At 30.5% G+C, this 24,298-nt stretch overlaps 2 protein-coding genes and 1 long non-coding RNA gene across 4 annotated transcripts; 1 reads left to right on the forward strand and 2 right to left on the reverse strand.

Moving 5' to 3' along the window:
• The first annotated feature begins 1,814 nt into the window (after window positions 1-1,814).
• Window positions 1,815-20,203, forward strand: LOC107361993 (uncharacterized). 2 transcript variants are annotated; one of them, XM_015928966.3, is made up of 10 exons: window positions 1,815-3,364; window positions 9,334-9,473; window positions 10,347-10,785; window positions 11,784-12,660; window positions 15,084-15,345; window positions 15,787-16,369; window positions 16,991-17,116; window positions 17,294-17,383; window positions 19,725-19,802; window positions 19,892-20,203. In XM_015928966.3, the coding sequence occupies exons 2-10, from the start codon at window positions 9,339-9,341 to the stop codon at window positions 19,909-19,911; spliced, it is 2,610 nt and encodes an 869-aa protein (XP_015784452.2). In that variant the 5' UTR covers window positions 1,815-3,364; window positions 9,334-9,338; the 3' UTR covers window positions 19,912-20,203. The 2 variants fall into 2 exon arrangements, with proteins under 2 accessions (XP_015784452.2, XP_015784450.2); XM_015928964.3 differs by having other exon boundaries at window positions 2,737-3,364; window positions 15,787-16,498.
• Window positions 14,834-16,996, reverse strand: LOC149094947 (uncharacterized). Its single transcript, XR_016198035.1, has 2 exons — window positions 16,691-16,996; window positions 14,834-16,524 (listed from the first exon to the last, which is right to left on the reverse strand). It is a non-coding gene; the product is annotated as an uncharacterized LOC149094947 (long non-coding RNA).
• A 1,441-nt stretch (window positions 20,204-21,644) lies between the features above and the next one.
• LOC107361506 (chitinase domain-containing protein 1) lies at window positions 21,645-23,927 on the reverse strand. The gene is made up of 9 exons (XM_089266433.1): window positions 23,718-23,927; window positions 23,507-23,662; window positions 23,153-23,440; window positions 23,030-23,091; window positions 22,685-22,777; window positions 22,513-22,611; window positions 22,290-22,445; window positions 22,151-22,228; window positions 21,645-22,083 (listed from the first exon to the last, which is right to left on the reverse strand). Exons 1-9 carry the CDS (start codon window positions 23,841-23,843, stop codon window positions 21,942-21,944), a joined length of 1,200 nt encoding a protein of 399 aa, XP_089122559.1. The 5' UTR covers window positions 23,844-23,927; the 3' UTR covers window positions 21,645-21,941.
• Between the last annotated feature and the right edge of the window lie 371 nt (window positions 23,928-24,298).

A 24,298-nucleotide genomic window follows, 5' to 3' on the forward strand; every position in this document is an offset into this window, starting at 1 on the left:
TGATAAGGATTGAGTTTTGGAAACGATGAAACAGTTTTCTTATCCAGTTCAACGATACCAGTAGTTATATATCTATAGTAGTACCACATGTTACAGGTTTCTGAGTTATACTGAAAAAGTTCAAGATATTTCATGATCTTAACAAACTTTTCCATTTCAGCAAAACTTTTATCATCAATCTTTGCAGGGCATGTCCAGCAGCTATTTGGACAAATCAAAAGGTGTTCACCTGCAGTAAAAGTATATCCACTGTTCATTTTGCACAAAAAATCACAAAAGGTAGTTCTTTGCTTTACTTCAAATTCAGCAACAATCTGGAACTGTTTTCTGGTTAGTTTAGGACTATAAAAGTCGACTGATAATGGATCGACTTGAATTGTCTTAACGAAAATTGAATTGTTATTTTGTTTCTCCATCAAAGTCAATGTAACAACATCTGTTTTATCAAATGCTGATTTTGAAGAACCACAAGAAGTTTCCATTTCCAAACTGATATTCTTTGTATAATCAGTGTTTTCCTTGAAATCATTGATTTCCGTTGGAAAAGTTCGAATTACTATTTGGTTTCTTAAAAGTTTTTCGCCGATCCAATGGGGAAGCCTCGGTTGGAATGAAAAACGGTAATTTTTTTGTTCTGTCAAGTGAAGAAAATACTTTTATAAATGATTATGTTATTCAAACAAAATGTCATTACATTGATTAGTCAAATAAATTATTTTTTTTTGCAAATTCACTAGAATCTCATGCAAGCACAAATACCAGTGAGTCGATTCATTATAATTCATGAATCAAGTTCATACAGAAAACACATTCACTCGGCTCTTACTTCATGAGTAATAAACAAAATATTGAGAGCTGAAGCTGGTAACAAATTATAGAATCCTCAATGTCTCTAAAAATTAGTATTTCCGTCAACAAGGAGTTTCAGAAAATGTAATCTTTAATCACTAATAGAGATCGTGAGAGGATAGTAATTATATTGTTATCAATGGATATTGTTGTTGAAGTTGATATCACCATAAAAAAATGAAGTCTTGTGTTGAAACTAGAAAAGTTATCCGAATAAAAACTAATCTTTTCATCGCTAAACAATTAGGTTTCATTGAAAGATTAAAAGAGCTATACTCTTCATAATAGTATTTGATTGACTCCAATTTTAAGATCGACTAGTAAAGTCACATTAAAAATCCAATTTACATGTTATTGTGATGAAGATAACAAAAAAAAGGTTTACATGGGCTAATACCATTGTTTACTAATTAAATGAGGTACGGAATAGGTTCGACTGAAACGATTCCATTGACCACTTGCCTTGTGAGAAGCAACTTTTTGCTTTGATTAGTAAATATGTGGGATTCATGCTTACCTAAAAAGTCCGAGTAAAAAAGATTCCACTCTTTTATGTTTATTGTTCCGCTGTATTCACCGAATCCTGGTAAAAACTCATCTGAACTGATTGATGAAAAAACAGAAAAAAGCATAAAAATATACAATTGAAAATTCATTTTATAATAACGAGAAATATTGATGTTCAAACTATGATATTTTGTTAACTTTTGGTAATTTTGAATGTTGAAAAATTAAAAATAGTCAAACATCTATCGGTCCTTTTTCTTGGCCTTTGCTCCTAAGATTTTTCTTTAGATTATATTCACCAATGCAGTTGACTTGGAAACTGGTCAAGTCACTTGGTAAATAAAACTCTAAGGTCAAGATATGATAAGCTAAATACTTTAGATATTTTAAGACTTCTCTGTCAAGTGTAACATCTATTACTGTGTTTGAAACAAAATTTTGATGATAACTGGTGCTAAAGTTTCTACAAAAAAACAGTGTTCAATGGATTCCAAACTATTGATTTATCCGATTGTACTTTTTTCCGTACTGTTTCATCAATTGTCAGCCAGAGAAATTGACGATTATGTTATTTCGAAGTTCGATTTCTATTTGAGTATCAAAAGTAGTGCCGATGGAAGACAGAAAAAAGAATGGAAAAATGCTGTTTGTTCTCGTTATCCAAAAACCGATGAGGACAAGGCGCCATGCAGAACAGAAATCAATGAAGAAGATAATGTTTTACTTTATTTAGTCAAGAATCAATCGTCTCCAGTTGTACATGGACCTGTTGTGATTGATCCGAAGCGGATTGATTTAGACATCAAATATGATCCAAGCAATGTGAAGTTAAGCGATTATCCATACCCAAGTTACTTCACCAGTCAAAAGGAATTCGAACCTTGTGCCATTGCATTTGCCCGTTGTGTTTTATCGAAAGCCGTGTACCGAATACTCTTGTTTATGCCAAAGTTTCCTGTTCTTCACACTCATCTTCAATTGGAACCTAAAACTGCTGATCTTTTCCCGAATATCGAGAAGAATGATTATTTCCTTTTAACCATCATTAATAAAAACAGCGGTGGACTTGTAAAGGGTACTAATATGCTTCTTGTGGGTACACATATCATCTCCAATTATACCATTTCATCGAAAGATATTGATGAGAAAAATTAACTTTCGGTTGAACTTTGAAGCCAATATTATTGTAAGTTGTAGCAAAAACGAGTAAAAATTTAAAATTATCATTTTTTAGCCACCATGAAATCTTTGAAAAAACAGAGTTTTGTATTGTTTCACAAAAAAGTAAATTTTGAATTAAATTGTTTGAACAAATAAGCGATTTTGGGTTAAACCAGATTTGTATGTATTTATCATAAAAGATGGCAACACTTGCGTTTCATTGTCATCGTTCATCACCTGGTTTAACGGCTTTTTATTAACGGACTTGTTTATCAAAGTTGAGGTCGATCTGGCTCTTTCTATTCTCTCTTTCTCACCCTTTTTCAGCATTAAATTCAACTTGATTCAGAACCATTCAACCTTCTACCATGCAGGTAGATCGTATGAACGAGAAAAGTAAACTCCAAATGAGTGTTGGACTAGCTGATAGAAATAAAAGTTGAATCGGATTTTAATGTGAAAACTGTGCAACTCAACTCTACTCAATCATCGGTTTAGCATAATTTTAATCTGGTTCAATTGTATCAAAAACGGATTTACAGTGTTTTCACATGGATTCAAACAAGTGACAATTGTACTCTAGTCTGTGATTGTAACTGTCAACTATGTTTAAATTGGTTACAGTGAACAGTTTTTGTGTAAAAAATATCCAAGTAAAGGAAAGGGAATTAAAAGGTGAAAATTATTTGGATTTTAAAATCAAAAGACAGTCAATTGTTGGACAACAAGTTTAGATTATCTTCAATTTATATAACCTTTTCAAATATTGTTCAACATCGGAACACCTTTATTATACAGCCTTTTATCAATTTTAAATCTGCAAAAATTGAATATAATCACCATTAAGGTATGTACATTTTGTCTTGCTACTCTGCTATATTGTATAACCCTTAACGAACCAGATGATTGAGTGAAACCTCTAATTGACAAGCATACAAATCAATTTTATTATAATTATACATTATTCCAATTACATTTCAATCATCTCTCGTTAATCACAATCCAACCTTACCTTTCCCGTTGCATATTGTTGTCATTGTCGTCACTGGTGCGATTGTTAATCAATAAGTTATACAAACTGTTCAATGTAAACCTTGATTGACATCGAGGTTTTTGTTGTAACCATTACAACCATTTGAAAAATACAAACACACTCACCAAAAAAAGAGTAAATTCTGGTTTTTGTTGCTTCTCAAATGAGGACAAAATATACCGGATTTACTGATTGTTGACTTAAAAGATTTAGAATTAACTTTTAAAGTAATTAAGCCAAAAAAGAGAGAGAAAAAGCAAGATTCAGTCAAAAAAAACGTTAAGTTCCTAAGAAAGTTTGGTGTCATTTATCATGGTTAATCAACCAGGAACAACAAAATATCCCCAAGTTTATCTCATCATTTTAATCATCATCATTCTCTACTTTTTCATCTTCTCATCCATTTTAATCTCTGTTTCTGTAAACTTTTCTCACTTATTTCATCAAAGTAACAACAATTTTGTGACTTCAAGTCAAACCGTTTTTTTCCACTGTAATGGATGATCATGGTGATGAAGCTGAAAAATGAACTAGACAGACTGGTGAACAAGAGAAATTAGTTTCATGGAAAAAAATTGTGATAAATAAACAATCACAGTTGTCACTAAATTAACTGTTATTTGTCAAATACACACACTTTCCAACCACAACAGTCTAATCATTTTTTGCTTTATTTCCCTTTTGGTTCATTTGCTTTCCAACCCATGTCTACATTTAAATCATAATCCTGATATTGGGTGTGAAATTGGGAAAAAAGGTGAACTCAATAATCAAACTAATCACTCCTTGAATTGTCAACAGTTGGTCAACAATTTGTGTCAATTAGATGGTCCAATAACTCTAACATTGCTCCATCCAAATCACTTGTCCATTCAACCATTTTGATTGTCACCTTCCATTGATAACCACACAAAATTGAAATTGAAACTCCCTTCTAATTGTGAGTGTAAACAGAGTTATAATCATGAATTACAATAATCATGATGATACCAAAATAATACTCCACAAAATAAGCAATCATTTAACAAAAATAACAATATGATAATTCAGATAAGTTAATAACAGACATTTCCATTCACAGCTGATGGAAAGCTGTAAAAAAATATTTCAAAATGATATTAATATACATTATAAATAAAGCCTTGTATTATCAATCAATAATTTTTGTTCACTCAAACTGAATGTTAATAACTATATTAGCAACAATGATAATATTGAACCCATAATGAAAATAATATCAAATTAATGATAGCTTTTTGATTCATTGATATCCAACCAGTTGAAGGTTTAAATTTAGGTTGAGTTTGGTTAATCGTTTATTATTTATAAAATGGTTTACAATGCAAATTTCCTATCAACTAATTAACTATTAAATCCAGTGAATGGTCATAAATCCACCTTCACTTCAACTGTTGATTCGTTTTTTAAATCAATTATATCCGGCCAGTTTTGGGTCACTTTATCCTGGTTAAATTAAATTGAGGTAATAATGATACAGTAATAATTCAACATTGGAAATGATCTTATAAATTGTGAGTCTCCATCTAACCTCACTTTTCTGGTTTGTTGTGGTTCACTTGATCATCATTTAGGTAAACCAATAACTGGTTCTGTACTTTTTTTATATGTAACTTTTGTTGACTAAACTTTTCTTTGGTTTCTTCTTCTCATTATCATTATCATTATCATCTGGTTTAACCAGTTGATATCTTTGAATTTTTACCCATTCCCAATCTATCTTCATCTCAATTCACATTATTTGTTCATTTAGCCATGAAAGAGAGGAAAGAGTTGCTCTCTCTCTCTATCTCTGATTACCAGAGTTGCAAAGCTTGAAACTGATCAGATTTTTGTGTTGCTCTTTTTTTTCTTGTGTGTTCACTTCAATATCAAGTGAACCTCAAGGCCTGATTGACTTGCCTTGGCACTGAATAGTATTTTCATCTTTTCTCATCATCTTCATTAGACTCATCATTTCCAACATCCTCATCATCCTCAGCCTCTTCAAACATCTTTATCTTCAAGCTTCAATTCAATCCTAATCCGGGTCATTTAGTCTCGTTTTTTAATAACAATATTAAAAAACGCTTTTTTGTACATTTTCTTGTCTTCGTTTTCCTTTTTCTTTCAAATTCTTACCTTTATTCAGCTTATGCGACATTTTACCTGATTGAACATTTAATTACAGTAATTAACTTCCTTGTCAAGCCAATCATTCGTTGTAAAATGAGACATTTTCACATGTTTACACTTAAATTTTCTGGTCACTTTATCATGATTTATTGTTTAGCCTTTGGATTAATGCTTCAACATTATTTTTTATTATACGTTCAACATCAATATTGTATTTCAATGTTTTCAATTTAATGAAGAAACAAATAGTTTTGTGTTACATTCACAGCATTTCAGTGAAATACTGATCATGTAATTTAATCATCTTAAATCATGTAAAAGGTCAGTCTTGTTTGGTGTTGTACGGAAACAAAACATGAACAATGTTCAACATGCACTTTGATTATTTTGATATTTTGCATAATCATATCAAATAACCAAATGTTTAATTTACATGTTAAATTGTTAGCCGAAGATGAACAGTTGATTAAGATTAACGTAGCGATCAGTTGATCACGATTGTTGCTATTTCAACCCAATTTAGAATCAAACCTTTTTAATAATCACGTCAACAATGAGTTTGCTTTCTATTGTTGATTAAAGATGCAACAAAAGCAACTTGAATCGGGTTGACCAGAAAAGAAAGATTAGGTTCCGAGAAACCCAATTTAATCCAATTCACAATCAACAATTAAATGTTCACAAATCAATTGGTCCAAAGGTGATAAGAAACCCAAATCGCATTGATCATTTTAATGTCTTTGCGCTTATTTAAATTGCAAAGATTGAAATGTAATTTTGTTATTTTGATATTAAAAGCTAATTTAAATCCAGACATTGGAAAATACAATAGACGGAGTAAATTCCGGTTAAACCTGATTGTTGTTGATTGCTGTTCCCATTAATAGCACAAAGCAATAGTTGACCCGCAACAATATGATAATGAAAACTGAATTAATTTTTTAAGGTCACTTTAACGCGGGTTTTGCGTATTTTATGTATTTATAATAAACACAAAAAAAGGTTTACAATTTTTGGTTGAAAAAAATATGAAAATTGAAAAAAATGATTTAATAGGAATAATGAAAATGATAATAATAACAATGATAACGTTATTCATTGAGTTATTGAATTTTTGGTTGATTTGAATAGACCTTTTTTGCCTCATGCAATTGGCTTCTAATTTAGATCTTTGTTTTCATTCCTTTCCTTTTGTCTATTTCATGCCAACAATTTTAAATTGTTCAATTTAAATTGCTGATCAAGTTAAATTTTCTGTTCAAAAATGTTGCGATTGTCACAGTTCGCATTGTAAACCGTTGTCCTTCATACACCATTGATTGTGTCAAATGATAACTTCATCATCACCCTTTCCGACAGCAAATATTTCACTGAATTGACCTGAAACTCATTTGATTATCGCCCAAAATGCCATTCTTTTAGTGCCAACTTTTTTCGACTTTTGCAATTGTTAAAGGATTTCATTAAAGCTAATCAAATGCCTTTCAATATTAACAGTTAAACTTGTATTTGATTTACAATCGAATTGAATTTAATTGTCTTCAAATTGTTTGTTTAATGATCTAATTTAAGGCTGCAATTTGATACAAATCATTACAATTGTCAAGGGCAGTTATTCAGTTGAAACATTATCATGATTTAATCGTTTACAGTTATGTTGCTTTTCCCAGTTTAATTGTTACTCTTGTTGTTATTTGTAGAAACGCAAACCCAATTTTTGTGAATCAATTAATTGTAGACAAAATTAATTAGCTAAATTTAGAATTGATTTAACTATTGTTAATCATTTGAAAAGCATTTACTTTTTTCTTCCTTTTTCTACCTTCATCTTCAACTGTTCAACTTTCAGGTTAATCAACTTGCGTTTTGATTTTAAATAGAAAGATAATCATTTTAATTAGTTTTGATTGTTCAATTAATAGAGTCAACCAATTGATTAAATGGTCCAGTAATTAAATACAATGGAAAACCAAAAAGTTGCTTCGATTTGCAATATTTACATGATTGCAAATCGTTACTTTAATTGTAAACATTTCGCTAAAGTTTAACCAGTTGCAAATTTATTCAATTGTCAGTAAACAATGAAACTGATTGACAGTAAAACTAATGAAATAAGGTTAATTGACCTTAACTGTTAAGGTGAAAAGACCTTAAATGACAAAAGGAATTTCAATAATTTTCTTCTCTCGGAATCCATTAACATGATGTTGAAGATGATGTTGAAGACTAAGGAAGATGAAGGAAGATGAAATAAAAAATTATCCAAAACAGTTTTGAAGCATTTTCTGGGTGAAAATTGGTTCCAATTGCCAAGAAAAAAGTGGAAAAATGTTCACATGAGTTGAAGTTAACAGATGATGAGGAGGAGGATGAAGATGATAATCCATTTAAAATGATGAGAGACTCATAATAAGGGAATAATTAACAAAATATCATAAAATAACGAAAGTAATGACAATTGGATTGATTGAAAGGATAAATGTTAAGATGAGAAGAAAAAAGAGTTTCAAAAAGCTGAATATGAAAGCGATTTGAAGATGATGCCAGAAATGATGATTACCATTGAGTAAATAATAAATTGTCTCAGTCGTAAGATGACATTACTGACTCTTGATTATCATCATGTTGTCTTCAGAGTCTCACTTAATCTTCCCTGAATCATCCGCCACTCACAAATTGTATCTCTTTTTTAATGTTAGTTTTACTCTTCATTCAAGCAATCTTAATCTTTCCACTATTTTTCATCTTAACCATCCTCCACACCAAAGCTCATGCAGACTTGAGAACAATCCGTTTTTTCCCAAGAATTAATTCATTTACGATTCCGTCAACTTTCCCTTTTCTCATTCACTCTTCCTTCACCATCTACATCATGTGTTCATGAGTTCACCCCAAGAAGCCTCAGTTAATGTAAAATGTTATTCAAAAGTTACTTGTCTTAAATCAAACCATTTTGTTTCCTCTTTACCTTCCGTTTTACCTGATTATTAAATCTTAATACGACTTAACCTTTTCAGGTTTGTGTTGAACATCGATTATGCAGTGCTTCTTCTGGTTCCTTATATTTATTATATACAATTAGGATTATCATTATAACTTTAATAACTGATTTCATCTTTAACTGGATTGGGTTACTTTAATGTTTCCTCATCTCTTTCATCATCCCGATCATCCTGATCATCATTATAAAATGATAATTCATTTTAAATGTTAATTTACTTGAATGGTTTCCCTTTTGTTTTTCACCAACATTTCATCCTTCATCAATAGATTAACCCAAACTTGCAAACCAGAAAACAAGAAAGCGATTTTTAATCTAAATTTGGGTTGATTGCCGGCTAAGAGTAACATCTATGTAGACCAATTGACTTGACAATCAACTTGTTAAATTGTCTGTAAGAGATGAGAGTGCAATTAATTGATACAAAATGGTTAAAAGAGTCAACAATTATTGTTACAATTAACAGGCAACAACGACAACAATAAGCAACATTTAAATTTACCTGTCAAGGTCTAATTAATTTTCATTTTCATTTTTTTTCTCTTAACCCATCAATTTACCTTCTGTTGATCAACACCTGAACATCAATCATCCTTCATCATTGAACACCTTTAATCCAAAATTGTGTTTTAACTCAACATTAATCCAGTGACTATGAATATGGATTTAGAGCTACCCGGAGGTGTAATTACAACTCATTGTGTTTCCTCAGTGATTAGACCTGGAAGTAAAGTTACTCATGATCCATTACAATTTGTTAAAATTCAATCAGCTGAACTGAGTAAAAAGGTAAAAAATAAATTCTTTTTTCTCTTCTTCTTCTTATTTATTCTCATCTATTATTGTGCTAATGGTTATGTTAATATGTTAATATGTTAATATCAATTATAATGATAATCATTCTAGTTGTTAAAATGGTTAAGTTGAGTGGTCTTTCAAGCATTACCTTTGATAATCACAATCATAAGCATAAACCATTTTCATAATCATCTTGATCGTCTTCATGATGCGAATTTGTTTTCTTCTTCTTTTCCTGTTATCATGGTCGAGTGGTTGATGTTCATGAGGATCATCATCTTGATCTTAATCATCTCGAGTCTTAAACGATTGATGATCAAGATGAGAATCATAATGATTTAGCAAACGCACCTAAACACACACAGTAAGGTGCATCTCACTGACCTACCTACCGACTAGCCTATCAAAACCTAAATGACCTCAGGTTATTCTGATGGTCTACAGATTATTCAAAAAACAAGTCATGATGTTGATACCAAAAAAAGGTTAAAGAGTAGCCAATGAACAACAACAAAAAGGTAGATGAACTGATGATCAACAATCAACAAGTAAAAAACAAAATATTGACTCAATTGTTCATCTCTTGTTGACATCAATCTTGTCCGTATTTATCCAATTGACAGGATAAATATAAGGTTGAAACTCATGATTATCATGAAAGTTGAGATGATTATGGTTAACTCATTTGCAATAAACATTAAACAATCTTGAACATTATTCTTATGATTGCACAAAAAATGGTTTTATAATCAAAATGTCAGCCCATTTATATTTATAAATTGTTGCCTACTTTTACCTTTTTAATTATTTGAATATTAATTCACTTTTTTTTTCATTCTTAAATTAACATTTGAATCTTGAAAGGCTGTTGAACAGATTCGTCTGGCTGAAGAAGTAAAAATAACCAAAGACAAGATTAAAGAAGTGGAAGAAGAATGGCAAAACAATTTACTTAATTGGAAATCAAAGAGGCGACAATCACGATCAACTAATTGTCCACTTAATAGTGAATCATTGGGTGAAGAATCAGAAGATCCCGAAAATCCTCGAAAAATTAAAACCTTTTCCGAGATTTTAAATGAAAAGGCCAAATCTGGTTATCGGATTGGTTACAATTTAAGCAAATATATTCGCAATGGATCGGAAGATGATGAAGACGAGGAAGAAGATGAAGATGAAGGCTGTAAAATGATGGAAGATGATAGTACATCAAGGTTATCTTCATCATCAGATGATTCCTCAAACACCAAGAAAATGATTGATTCAGCAATCAGTGAAAATCTAGCCAACACTTTGATTTCAGGTAATTATTAATGGTTTTACATTGAAAAGTCATTGAGATTTTTTTTCTGGTTTTCTGGTTTTTTCATTGTTTCTGTTTTTGTTTTGTGTTTTGTTTTCTTGTTGCTGGTCAAATGGTTTTAGGCTAATGAGGGAAAAGAGTTAATTGTTAATTGCTGACCATGCTAATTGTACTTGATCATGTTGAGGGTATCATTGTGAACAATGAAAATTATTTGCGTGAGTTTATTAGTTAAGTAAAGATGAAACAAAACGCGATTTGATTGTTGATTAAAAACATGATTCGTGATGTGAATGGTAACGTGTTTAAACGTGTTAATGTTGCACTTTCACCTAACTTAAGGGTACCTTCACTAATGTTGTAAACATGTTGAAAGCTCAAGTTGAATGAACCTGAGTGCGATTGAACAAGTTCAATAATTATCAATAACAAGTTGAAAATGATGAACATGTTGATGAAGAGTTAAAAGAATGATCAGTTTCTGCTTATAATTTCAGGTAAAAATATTTCATTTCAATTTCAGTCTAAAAAAAGGGATAAAATGAAAGGCAATTATCAATCTACTAAATCAGGTTTGGGTAACCAATTTTAAACAAAAATCAACCGCAAAAAAAGCAAATGTTATTATACAAAAAATATATCTAAACACTTGAGAAGCAATTAACTTTGAAAAAAGAAAAACTTCATGTTCTGATTTCTTGTTCTTCTGAATTTCCAGAACTTGACCTGAACATTAGGAATGAGAATAGGTTGAGGTTACCATGATGAAGATGATTATAATCATCTTGATGAGTTGTCGTTTGGAGGAGAAGAAAAAAATGTTAAATTTTAAGGGAAAAAACAGAAGAGACAATTACAAAGAATCTCAACAATTTAATTAATGGTTTATGTTGCTTGATTCAATTTTAATTAATGAAACAATAGATTAAATTGTCGCCAATTTAACCAGTTTGATATGTTACAGTTTGTCTAAAATTTGTGTCTCTCTTTATTTACAGAATCATTGCGAGTCAAGGATGGTAAACATGAAGATGAAAATGATAATGACGGTGATGATGATGATGATGGTGATGATGAAACGGCCCATGACAGTGTTGTTGACAGGTCAGTGAAACTGGTTAACCAGTCAACAAATTGTTGGAGATCCAAAGTGGCCATTCAATGTCAATCTGATGGTGATAATAATAAACTAATTGAACAACAGATTAACCTAAAAAATAATAGTCACAATGTTGATGGAAACTGCGGAAATGTTAACCATCACAATCAACATAACAATCAGGTTAACAGTAATAATAATAAACAATTGGATGAAATGGATTCATCTAAATGTATTAAACCTTTAAATACAAATTTTAGGAGAAATGAAATTTGCCGGATTAACAGTTATAATTGTGCTAATTCAATCAACAATGAAACAAATAAGCAAACTGGAAGGCGAGTTATTTTGAAATTTAAGATTGAAAAAGATGTTTCAAGGCAATCATCTTTACCTTTATTAACCTCATCATCTTCATCTTCATCTTCATTATCAACATCATCATCGCAATGTGATAAAGAATCGGCTAATTGGTCTTCATCGTTTTCATCTTCATCCTCATCGTCCTCTTCGGACGAGATAACCAAGGATGGTCAAGAGAATGAGCCAAGATTGTCTTTTCGTGATAAACTGTCCAATTTTGAGAGTCTTGCTAAGGGTGAAGACATTGCATCTTCTTGTCATCTTAATAATCAACTTAATCAATCTTCACTCAATCATCCAAAAGAGAGGAAACTCAGTGTAACAGAATCATCTCAATCTACAATCTCAGGTCAAACTGTATCAACTTCATCTTCATCATCCTCTCTTCACCTCAATAGTGAACAGATTAAAAAGTAAGATTTTACAATTTTCCTAACAATTGCATTTATCATTTGATTGTTAACATCTTTCAAAATCAATCAAAAATCCAATTGTTCATTTCAATCTCAATATTCAATTTGTTCAATCATTTTCACACTCAAATTTACATTTTAATTGTCATTTAATAGCTTCTCTAGATTCAAATAATCATTAAATCTTAATCTCTGTTTCCAATTTTGACCCTTTTATGTTTAGTATTGGGTTTACATTAAACATTTTGACCATTAAATGTTGAAATGAAAATTTGCGTTTTCATTGATTTGAAGCTGATTTTTCATCTTCATCATTTACCATCAAATTGATCAAATTGATCATTTTTTAAACAATTTTTACCTTCATTTTTTCCCAATCAAAAGGTCAAAAAGTAAATTAATAAAAATGTAATTTTATGTTGAAAAATATCGATTCTGGTTGAGGCTGAAAATAATTTTCAAAAGTCAACAGATCATCATCATTATCAAGATGCTAGTTTGAATGAAATGGAAACGTTGAACTCATTTTTTCAGCTTACAATCTTTTCTTTCATTATTTGTATTACTATTCAAAGTCTTCCTCTTCATCCTATTTTTTTAATATTTCATCTTCATCATTATCAACTTAAACACCAACATTTCAATTCCAATTTTTAGTTTACCTTTTTTCAATGGAAATCATGATAATAATGGAAACATAATAGCAAAACAATAATATTAATAGTAGGTTAACTCAAATATAATTAGCCTTTAAGGTTTGTTGTTTTCATCATTATCATCATTACATTGTAATTACAATTTTTCGTTGATTACAATCTATTTAAAATGCATTTCCAATGACAGAAAAGGTAAAAATGGTAAAAACAATTGATACTAATTATTGGCTTACTGGTGTATTTTAATAGACAATCAATCTTGCAAATTAAACCATTTCCTTGGACTGTTTAGTGTATCAAAAGACATCTGATCAAATACAATGAAATGAATAAAACAAAAGTCAATTTACCTTTGCTTTTTTATTCCTATTGTTACACTATTTTGAGTTGATCAATTTTTGTTGTCTAATTGTAACAAAATTGAAATAAAAATTATCGATTGCAACAATTGACTCAATTGATCACAATTGAATCTAGGTTAAGGAATAGTATAACACTTTGTAACAATTCAACAGACAGTTCACTCATTGATTGTGAATAATTTTAGCCGAAACTGGTTCTTTGATTCAGTTGTTGAGACAATCAATAACAAAACTGAATCAAGAACGGGATAAAAATGATGTTCCTTGATGATGGTGAAAAAACCGTGATCTTTAATCGTATTTGATTGATTTTTCAAATCAACTTTTAGAGTTGTTCAGAAACTCATTGTACTCAAGTAGACAAATCACGAAAAAAATGCCAAAATAGTTGCTCTTTTCAGTTATTTATCCTTTTTTTTCATTAAAATCAAATTTTCACATGAACCATATTCACCCTCAACTAATAACAATCATTTTATATTATTGGAATGATTCTTCTTCAGGGAGAGATCAGTTTTCTTTCATCTGAATCATGAACTCATCTTGCTATCTTGTTGTACTTTTCAATGGATATTTATGTTAACAATGAATAATTGAGTGATTTGAATGAATGGAAATTTAGTTAACAATTCGGTCCAATATAAAGATTAGTGGAGGAAGAAGATGAAGATAAAGGAAATTATAATGGTTCTGGTGAAGGAGATTTTGAATCAAGAGTGGGTGAATTGGAGGAATGAAGGATGAAATATCATTATCTTTTCCCGAAAATCATCTTAACAGGTATTAAATGATAATTAAGTATTTCATTTCCATAACTTTTTCTTCTTCTTCTTCTTCTTCTTCTTCTTTCTATCCATTTTCAACCTACAATCTGATCCTCTCAACCTTTGACTACATTAGTTTTATTTGGATTTAAAATATTTCATCTGGAGCTACCTTTCAACTCGCATAACAATTCATTTTGTCTGTCTGACTTTTTGTTTGAACTTTCATCTAAAATTTTGAATCAACTTTACTATTCTGTTCAAATTTAAATCAGATTTACAATTTTAAACTGGTTTATTAACAAAAATCAATGGCAACCAAAAAGCAAACAAGGCTAGTTCTGATGAGAATTATCATGGAAAATAATCGAAACTGAATAACAAGTAGGAATACAGCCTTGAGAAGATAATCTTTAATGATGTATCTATTTCTTTTTCTGACTTCTGAATTTCTTTCCTTAATGATTTTCTAAAGACTAATCAAATTGGGTTTTATATTACCCATTGTTTGATAGAATCAAAAAATTGTTGAACAATCAAAATTGAAAATCCAGCCCAATAAACCTTTTATGTAAATCAGATTTTGCAAGATATGTCATTTTTACTAACAAATATCATTTTTGTTTTCTTTCCCAATCAAGTTCAACTGAAATTCCTAATCCTGATTTAGAATCAACGTCTTCAAATTCCAACATTTTCCCTGATCTATCACCAAAACCGAAACCTGCTTTACCTCCTCGACCAGCTATTGGTGAACGTAAATCGCTTCCTGTTGATACCAAACTCCATCAAAATGTTAGTCGTACCAGCTCGGATTCATCAGCTAATGCAGTGAGTGACAAAATTCACAATAACTATTTTCGCTTTGCAACCAAACCATATACCAATCCAAGAATTGTCAAGGTAAAGTATTTTTTCCATCAAAATCATAAACTTGTCTATTTTCTGCTATTTTTGGAGTTTCCTTGTTTGCCAAAAAGGTAATCTGTCTTGCGAACATTTATAGCAAGTTGATCTTACTTTGTATCTTGTCTTGTATCTTGCTTTAGCAAAGGTCAAGTTCATAAAGTTACAGCTGCCTTAGAAATCATTATATAGTTGATGAGCTTTTTCCAATTTTTGAAACTAAACAGCGTTAACTATATGAATCATCATTGGCAAATGAAAATAACCATGCGAAACAACAAAAACATGAAATGATGAGATAAGATCACAGATAATACTTTTTGGTGATTGGTGAAACTTGAATAGACTTCTGAGAAAAGTGGAGTCATCAATGAATCCATAATGTGTGATTTGTTCAATAATGTATATTTTCATTTCTTTTCTTGTTAATGGTAACAGAGTAATGGCAATAAGCCAGTAGTCTGTCTCCAAGGTTCTTTGTCATCAATTACATCAACATCATCCTCGTCCTCCTCCTCGTCGCCGCCATCGTCATCATCAACTTCATTATCATTGCCCTTTCAAGAAACTTCAAATTCATCTGGGCCAAACAATATCAAAAGTAACACCAATAGTATCAGCAGTAACAGCAATGAAGATGATGATACTAAATTTAGTAACAGTCGAACCGCTAGCAACAGTCACAACGCAATTAAAACAAGTATAAAATCTAACAATAATAGCATTAACAGCAGCACCTCCACACCAGCCACCACATCAGACACCGTAACTGCTGTTAATGGTTTAACAAAGGCAAGCTTCAAACATCTCAGCTTGAGTCCACAAACATCAAACTCGTCTGTCAACAGTTGTAACAGCAACCGGACCGGATCACCATTAACAACATCAGCCCAACTAGATAGTATCACAACCACTAACACAATTCCTGATTCTGGACGCCCATCATCTCATCAGGGTTCACCTCAAATAATTGATATCCGTACATCCAACGGAACTAGATCCAGTAATGGCCAAGGTGATGGTGAGTCCAAGCGATCAAATTACCCCAACATTTTAATTTCACCATTTAAGGTTCACCGGCCAATCATTAACTCAGTCTCTTCCGAGAATCTCTCAGATAGTCACAGATCATCATCATCTTGTTCTTTAGGTTGGTAAAAGGAGAAAATTCAAACCCTTTAATCAACAGCCATAGTTAAAAAGAAAAACGAAAAGGAAAAAATGATTAGCAAGATTGTTATTAAATGGCGGACAAAGAAAGTAAAAACAAGAAATGTCAGACGATATTCAATGAGAGGCAAAAAATGTGGAAGGGTTTAAAATAAATTAAAAATACACTTACCCATTTACATTCACCAATTAATTGATTAAATTTAGTAACAATGTAATTAGAATTAAGTTAGTCAACATAAACAAATACCAATTAATCAATTAATTAAACCTCAAACAATAAAAACGTCTATTGAAGCAGATGTCAACAAGTTTCACCATAGAGATAGTATCTTTTCCCGCCTCTCAAAGATTACGGGATTATCTGCTAATTTCCAATTTAAATTGACAAATCCAAGTTTCTTTTTTATTCTCACTTCATTCCCAATGTTCAATTATTTTCATTTTGCTCATCCATTAATCTTTTAATCAGGTGAAAAATCATTTTCGGAGGCCCAGTTGATCAAAAAATCAAACGAGAATCTCAAAAGTCATGATCAACGATCGATGCTATCAATAAGTGGTAAAAAAAAGTGCTCCAATTGTGGTGATGAACTAGGTAATTATATTTTTACAATGTGAAAAAAAGTTAATTGTAAACCAACAAAATATCCCATCAACCAGAAATTTCGGCTTGAACCCAAACAATCAGTCCTCAAGATTAACGTTTTTTCCCAAACCTTAACTGTTACATGAAAAATTTCATTGATTGTTGTCTTTTTTAATTACCATTCAGGTCGAGGATGTGCTGCCATGGTTATTGAAACTTTATCTTTATATTATCACATCAACTGTTTCAGATGTTCAGTTTGTCACATACAATTGGGTGAGAATCGCTTATTTTGTTACCAAATTTTACTCTCAATTTACACTCAATTATCATCTGTTATTGATGATTTTATTTCCTATTTCCATCAATTAACACTTTCCTTTTCGGCCTTCATTGTTTGGCTCTTTGAATGGTTGCAAAAAAACTAAACAATTTCATTTAGAGGCTTGAAATGGTGAACCGATTCAAGCTAGTAATCATTTTTGATGGTTTAATTTAACATTGCGTGAAATGAATCTCTTAAAGTGTATTGTTTACACCCAGAAATAGCAAGCAAACAAACAATAACATTTTCCTGTCAACCAGAATAATATTAATTTTACTGTTGATTATCATGATGATTAGTTGATGTTGTTGTTGGCTTTTATTCATTTTAATGGACACTTTCCAAATTCACAAAGTGATGGGTTAAAAAAAGATGATGAAGATGATAATAATTATGGTAATTGACTGATTAATGTCTAAATGACGATGATAAAAGAATCGCAAAAATACCGTCAAATAATACACAAAAAACAAACATCATTTCAGTGTTTTGCTCGTCAAAAATCTCAGAGCATTGCTCTTAAACAAAATTACTTCAACTGTTTAGCCTTGCGAGAAAATTTAATTATATCTTCTCGTTAAATTACAGTTCATTGTGATTTTAATGAATTACTTACGACATTAAAACTATTATTGCTTAGACATCACAAGCAATCATGACACAGGTTTACAATTGCGACTCAATTTAGTCTTTTACAATCACATACTTGATACTTAATTATCTTTTGATGATTTCCTTAAGATCAATTACATTTTAATTCATTGAACCAACAATAAACCCAACATGAAACACAATCAATAATAAGTTAAACAAATCAGTCCAAATTGTAAACAAACAGTGAAATTTAGCTCCATCAATTATGAAAAAAAGTAACTACAAAGCAAGCAAAATTCAAATCTTTATTTTCATCAATCATTATCAAAAAATGGAAATAACTCTTTCTAATTTAGTTTACCTGGAAATTTGTCTTTTAATCAATTTCATTACTGACTTGAGTTGATAAGAACTCAAATTATGTTTGAATCATTACATGCTCAAAATTGAACACAATGTTGCAAAAGAAATGATTTGAATGCTGTTTACATCAGCAAATTACTCCGAGTTTGATTAACATATTTCTCTATTATATCATTTCATGACCAACACATTTATATTGTTAACAAGTCGGGTCATCATAATCATCATTATCAACATAATTATGATCCTTCAGTAGGCAAAACTGTAAAAATATTGACACTGAAAGCTTAATGTTTCCAAGTTAACCGAAGTGTGTTAATAAATTGTTTCACTAGACCATAAATTGTCAAGGTTTAAATTTTGATTACATTTTTGATTGTCTAAAATAAACATAAAACCTTAACTGTCAATGACCCTTTCAATATTGAAAGTACATTGAAATGTTGATAAGAAACAACAGAATCTTGAATAACTGTTCAATATTGATCATTAAAACTAATGAAGTTATCTCGTGAAATCAGTTTGGAGTAAATTGAGAAATTACTTTTACTGAATTAAGGTTATTTCATTAATCTTTACATTTTAATACAATTTGTTCATTTTGGACAATCAAATGTTTCTATTGGATTTGTAATGCAATTAAAGGTTGATTTGATTATTTGTCTTTCATTAGTTGAAATCAAATGATTATTTCATGATTAAAATTGCTGTCGTTATAAAAGTAATTGCGTGAGGCTACAATTTGAGTGAATGGTTAAAATTGATTATCGTTATTATTGCTATTATTTGGTGTATTCGGTCAACGGTTCAATTGTTGATTGCTTTTCATCGAAGCTCAATACCAAGTTTGTTTATGTTTATCATCTTCATTCAATTTGATTTAGCTTTCTCGATTATCATCATTATCATCGCCTTTACAAGGCAAACACGCAAGTTAATCAAATGAATAGGTAAACCTTGATAATGACCCAAGTGACCTTAATCATGTTAACAATCAATTCTAATCAAAGTAGATCAAATGGCTTTTTTCCCCGTTCAAATAGCACCTCACAATTAACTATATTTAATTGTTACAATCACCCGATCATAGTCATGAGCTTTTATTTACTTCACGATCAACTCACAAAAGTAACATTCATTTCCAAGTAAATTTAAAGTCTAACCAATTCAGATCATTTAATCAGATTGAAAGTAAATATGTTTACCATTGAATTTTCAATAGCAATTATAAATTAAATCATCAAAAATTACTCTTCAAACAGACTTTTCATTCCTAAACAATAATCATTTTGTCAATCAATTTAACATTCAATTTTGTTCTCGTTTTGTTCACAGGCAATGGCACTTGTGGTACTGATGTTAGAGTCCGAAGCAACCGATTACACTGTCAAAATTGTTACTCAAATGATGAAGGTTTGTACTGATTAAGATTTGTATGACAATATGATTTGTATGATTAACAAACTAATTTATTTTCTTATCCTTTGCTTTCTGTTATTTAGTTGGATTGACTCGCGTTTAAAGGCTAAAGCAAGACTTGATGAAGGTTTTGGATAAAGCTGGACAATTGATGGATTTAATTGTAGCTTTGGCTAATTTATTAACTAATTTTAGACTTTATAATTTCATTTTTTCCTTTCCCGTCCAAGTTAAGCTTGATAATGTTTTATTATAATCATCTTTACAACTGTTAAACCAATGCCTACAATCAACAACCAAATTAAGCTTTAAAGACAAATTTTATCTCCTGTTACAGTTTACATTTTAATCAGTAAATGTATTAAACAATATAAAGTCTCGTTTTTTTTGTTGAACATTTTTCATTACAAGCCTTTTCATTTCATCCATTTTTGGTTGTCCATTTCATGGTGATTTACATGAAAATTGGTGAAACATTGAAATTGTAATGCAATTTACTTTGAAAGTGTTTAACGGTTAAATTAATGCTCAGATGAGACTGGAGTGATTGATGTAAGTCATTTAAATTTCATGTCTACATTTTGTAGGACAATTAACAGTTGACTTTGTAAACATTTAGGCCATGTTTAATGAACCATCCCAGCTCGAGTTGTGTGTAAAAGAAGCAAGAATTTTAATTTAATTAAACTGATTAAGCTCAGGAATAAGATGCTAAGTAAAAACAAAAACAAAAAAAAAACAGAGATTCATTTGTTCAAGTTGTCTGTTAATCTGACTCTGACCCGGAAAATAATCAGATCGGTTAATGGACTAACCTTATGGCTTTATCCACAATTAATGACTTTAATGAAGATTAAAGTTATTTTAACCCTTGCTTTCTTCAACCGCCTTATCCTTGGATTTTTAATGGACCATTAAATTTGGCAGTTTTAAGCAAGATAAATTGCTTGAAAACAAATGCAGCCCAATTTATATACAGACAGATAACATTGGTAAACATTTGGGCAAATATTTTGAAAACGAAGCCAATCACATCTCGTTTTCAAAATTGGCTTTACTTGAGTTTAATTGAAACATTGTCAAGATTGTCAAGACTCAATTATCAGACTTAACTGTAAATGCATTAACATTGGTATTTAGTCGGAATATCTAGGCGTTTAACCTTTACAACTGGTCTAGAATTTTGAAGCAATTACAAACATAAAAGATCTGTATGTCCATATTTAAAGTTAAAACCGGTACAAAGATGAAAGATAATTCATTATCCAGATTAAATCTTCAGCAGTTTAGTTTTTGATTACATTTGTTAGGCCTTTTTGTTGATTGGTTAACAATCTTCATTCAAAAAGGACAGCGTTTAAAGGAGTTTGGAGGAACAGTTTAACTAAAGGAAAAGTAATAATGATTTTGGGCCTGAATCAGCATATTGATAGTGAGTCTTGGGCCTATTCATAAGGAAATATTTGATCATTAAAAGTGTTTCCCAAAATAAATTAGCGGATGAAATATCAATAGATGAGAAAAAACATTTGAATCCTTTGTAAATCAGTCATTAAAACATTCACAAGTTGATTGCTATAAGTCCCATGCAAGATAATTATCACACATTACTATTGTACTGTTTTATAAAATTGTAATAACCTTAAAGTGAACCTAGAACTCAAAACATACCTAAATAAACTTGTAATACAGTATTTTTTAGCAATCTTTACCATGAAAAGTAACCATTTTCAGTGATGGTGACCAAACAAAACGAACGAATCAATTAAATATTTGAATTTTGCCGGATTCTGTTCTAATGATGGTTCTATACAATTAGAATACAATTTAGTAATATAAATCGAAATTCGTGTGTTTTATTAAAAAGGGTGCTTTTAAGGAATTAAGATTTGTAATATGAAGAATTGCAGAAAAATGTTTTTCTGCTACAAATTCATTGATGAATTTAATTTACAAATACAATTATTTGAATGTATTTTCAACTTTTAATTTTTATAATTTACTACTTATCTAAAGCATTTAAATAAATTGTGAAAGAGCAGGAATTATTGCTTTGCCTCAAATAAATACATTTTTAGACACAGATTTGCTGAAAATAGACTTTTTGTAAAATTTTGTTGGTTTTAGGAATGTTCAAAGGAGATCTTGGAAATATCTCAATCCTTGGCCGATTTCCCAAATTGATAGACCAGTACCAAGTTCCTTCATTAATTGGATTCTCATTTGAATGGACATGAGTGATGGATAAAAAACTCTATTACGACCAGCTCCAGATCTAAAATTAATTGAAGATAATTCAGTATTTTGAATGTTCATATTTTTCAAGCAAAATAACGACTTACTTGTATTCAAAATAATGTTCAGCGGAGGTTTGATCCCAATTTAGTTTGGGCTTAGACTTTTCTAAAATCTCAATGTATCTGTAATGAAAAGAAGAGAAATTAGCTCAAATTGAATAGACCAATGCTGTTAATTAATTACTGTTTTCCAATTATGGCAGATCCTCCAGTCGGAGAGTAATCCATTCCGTAAAAGTTTAAACCAACAAGCAACTTTTTACGAATCGGACTTGAAGCCTTGGGAGTTAATATTTTAACACATTCTCGGATCCACTTGATTGGACTGTTTGGTCCTGGTCTATTTTAACGAAATAAATACAATGTAAGATGCGAATAGAATAATTTTATAAAAATGAATCATTTACCTTTGAGCATTTGAATAGTCATAGGTCATCAATGAGAATCCATGAACGTAAGGCGCGAGCCTTTCAGCGTCTTCTTTTAAGAATAGACCAACTCTTCCTCTGAAATAAAAGAAAGTTAAATTGAATGATTAAGCGCATATAAAGGTAAGAATCAAAATTTAAATTGATTTACCCATAATGGATCGGCGGAGGAACGACCAAAATTAGTTGAATTTTATTTTTTTTGAAGTGAGCGTATATTTTAGCGATTATTTCGATAACGTCACTGAAAATAAAAAACATATTATAGTAAGAGGTCAAAAATTAGGCTAGTTAAAGGACACAAGTTTTAATAGACTTGCATGCAAAATCATTTTGCCATCAATTGAAAAAAGAATCGATATTCAGCTTCATAAAAAACTTAAATGAGTTGAAATAATCTGATATTTGGTGGTGGATCAATTTTCCAATACTTTGTCTCAAAAGTTGAAACTTGGTAAAGCTGAAAGAAAAATTGAATACCTAGAAAAATACTTACGATTTTTGTTGAGCAGCAAAGGCAGACCATATTTCTAGGACAAAACCGTCGAATTCCCATTTCTGTAAATCAAAGATAGGTCAAGTTATATCATATAATAACAAAACATCAAACTGATATTACCTTAGCAAGTTCAGCAAGCTGTCTTCCAATGTACGAAGCTAATTTATTATTAGTGAGTAAGACGATCAGCTGTGAGCTATACCAATTATCCAAGATCACTCGAGGTACAATTTTCAAATTTGGATTAACCTTCCTCAAGTCTTGCATCCATTTTAAATCGATATCATGTGTTCCTTCAATTCTTGTTGTTTCTTCATCTTCATTTAACTTTAATTGCAACCAAACAGGAGATATATGAGTGTATCTTTTGGCAAAGATTCGAGCAATATCATAGCCTTCGCCATTCCACTTTAGCATTTACCGAGAAAATATAATTAATACACCTGACAAAAATTTTAGAGTATCAAATCTTACCGGAGTAACATAACCTAAGACCGTTCCATTAAAATTACGGGATGCATCTTCTGAATAGATTTGGTATTCACGAAGGATATCTTTCACCTTTGGGCTTGTAACCAGAAGACCTCTGTCAGCCAATGAACTGTTGCTTGACCCTTCATAGCCTGGTTTCTGAAAAAATATGAAGATATAGACAAGAATATAAAAACAAGCAAATTAAACTTACCCTGTCTTTGTTGCCTGAATCATCTGGTGTAAGAGTAGCATCTGTGACTACGCAAAAAACCAAGAACATCAACAATATATTTACAGCTGTTTTCATAGATAAACAGTTTAATTTTCTTGAAAACATTGTTAAGTATGATTTGCTGGAACCATAAATTTAGCTGACATGAAATGACAAACAATAGAACTCAAGTTGTTATCGTTATTAATGATAGATATTTTTAAAAACAAGTAAGCTGTTGCTATACAGTGTTACATAACAACGCTGGTTGGTTGGTAGGATCCAGAGTTTCTGATTTTTATTCATAGCAAATTGTATATCACTTTTATCTTCTTGTTTAATGATCTTTTTGATCGATTTAGAATGTATTGCAATTGATTCTTTTTTTACTCAAGACAAATCAATAGTACAAAGTGTTTTTTAACAATTTAATTCGACCCAATTTGCCATTTTAATAAATTTACATTTTTATATTGGATTTTTATAAGTAAAACACAATCTAAAAATTATGCTCGCTTCAAGATTGTTTAAAATTCCACAATCAAGTACATTTGCTGATTAAGCGTTAAGTTTAATTTGTA

This window comes from Tetranychus urticae, chromosome 1 (assembly GCF_039701765.1).
Source record: "Tetranychus urticae isolate SD_2017Ah chromosome 1, NJAU_TeUrti_SD_1.0, whole genome shotgun sequence".
NCBI lineage: Eukaryota > Metazoa > Arthropoda > Arachnida > Trombidiformes > Tetranychidae > Tetranychus > Tetranychus urticae.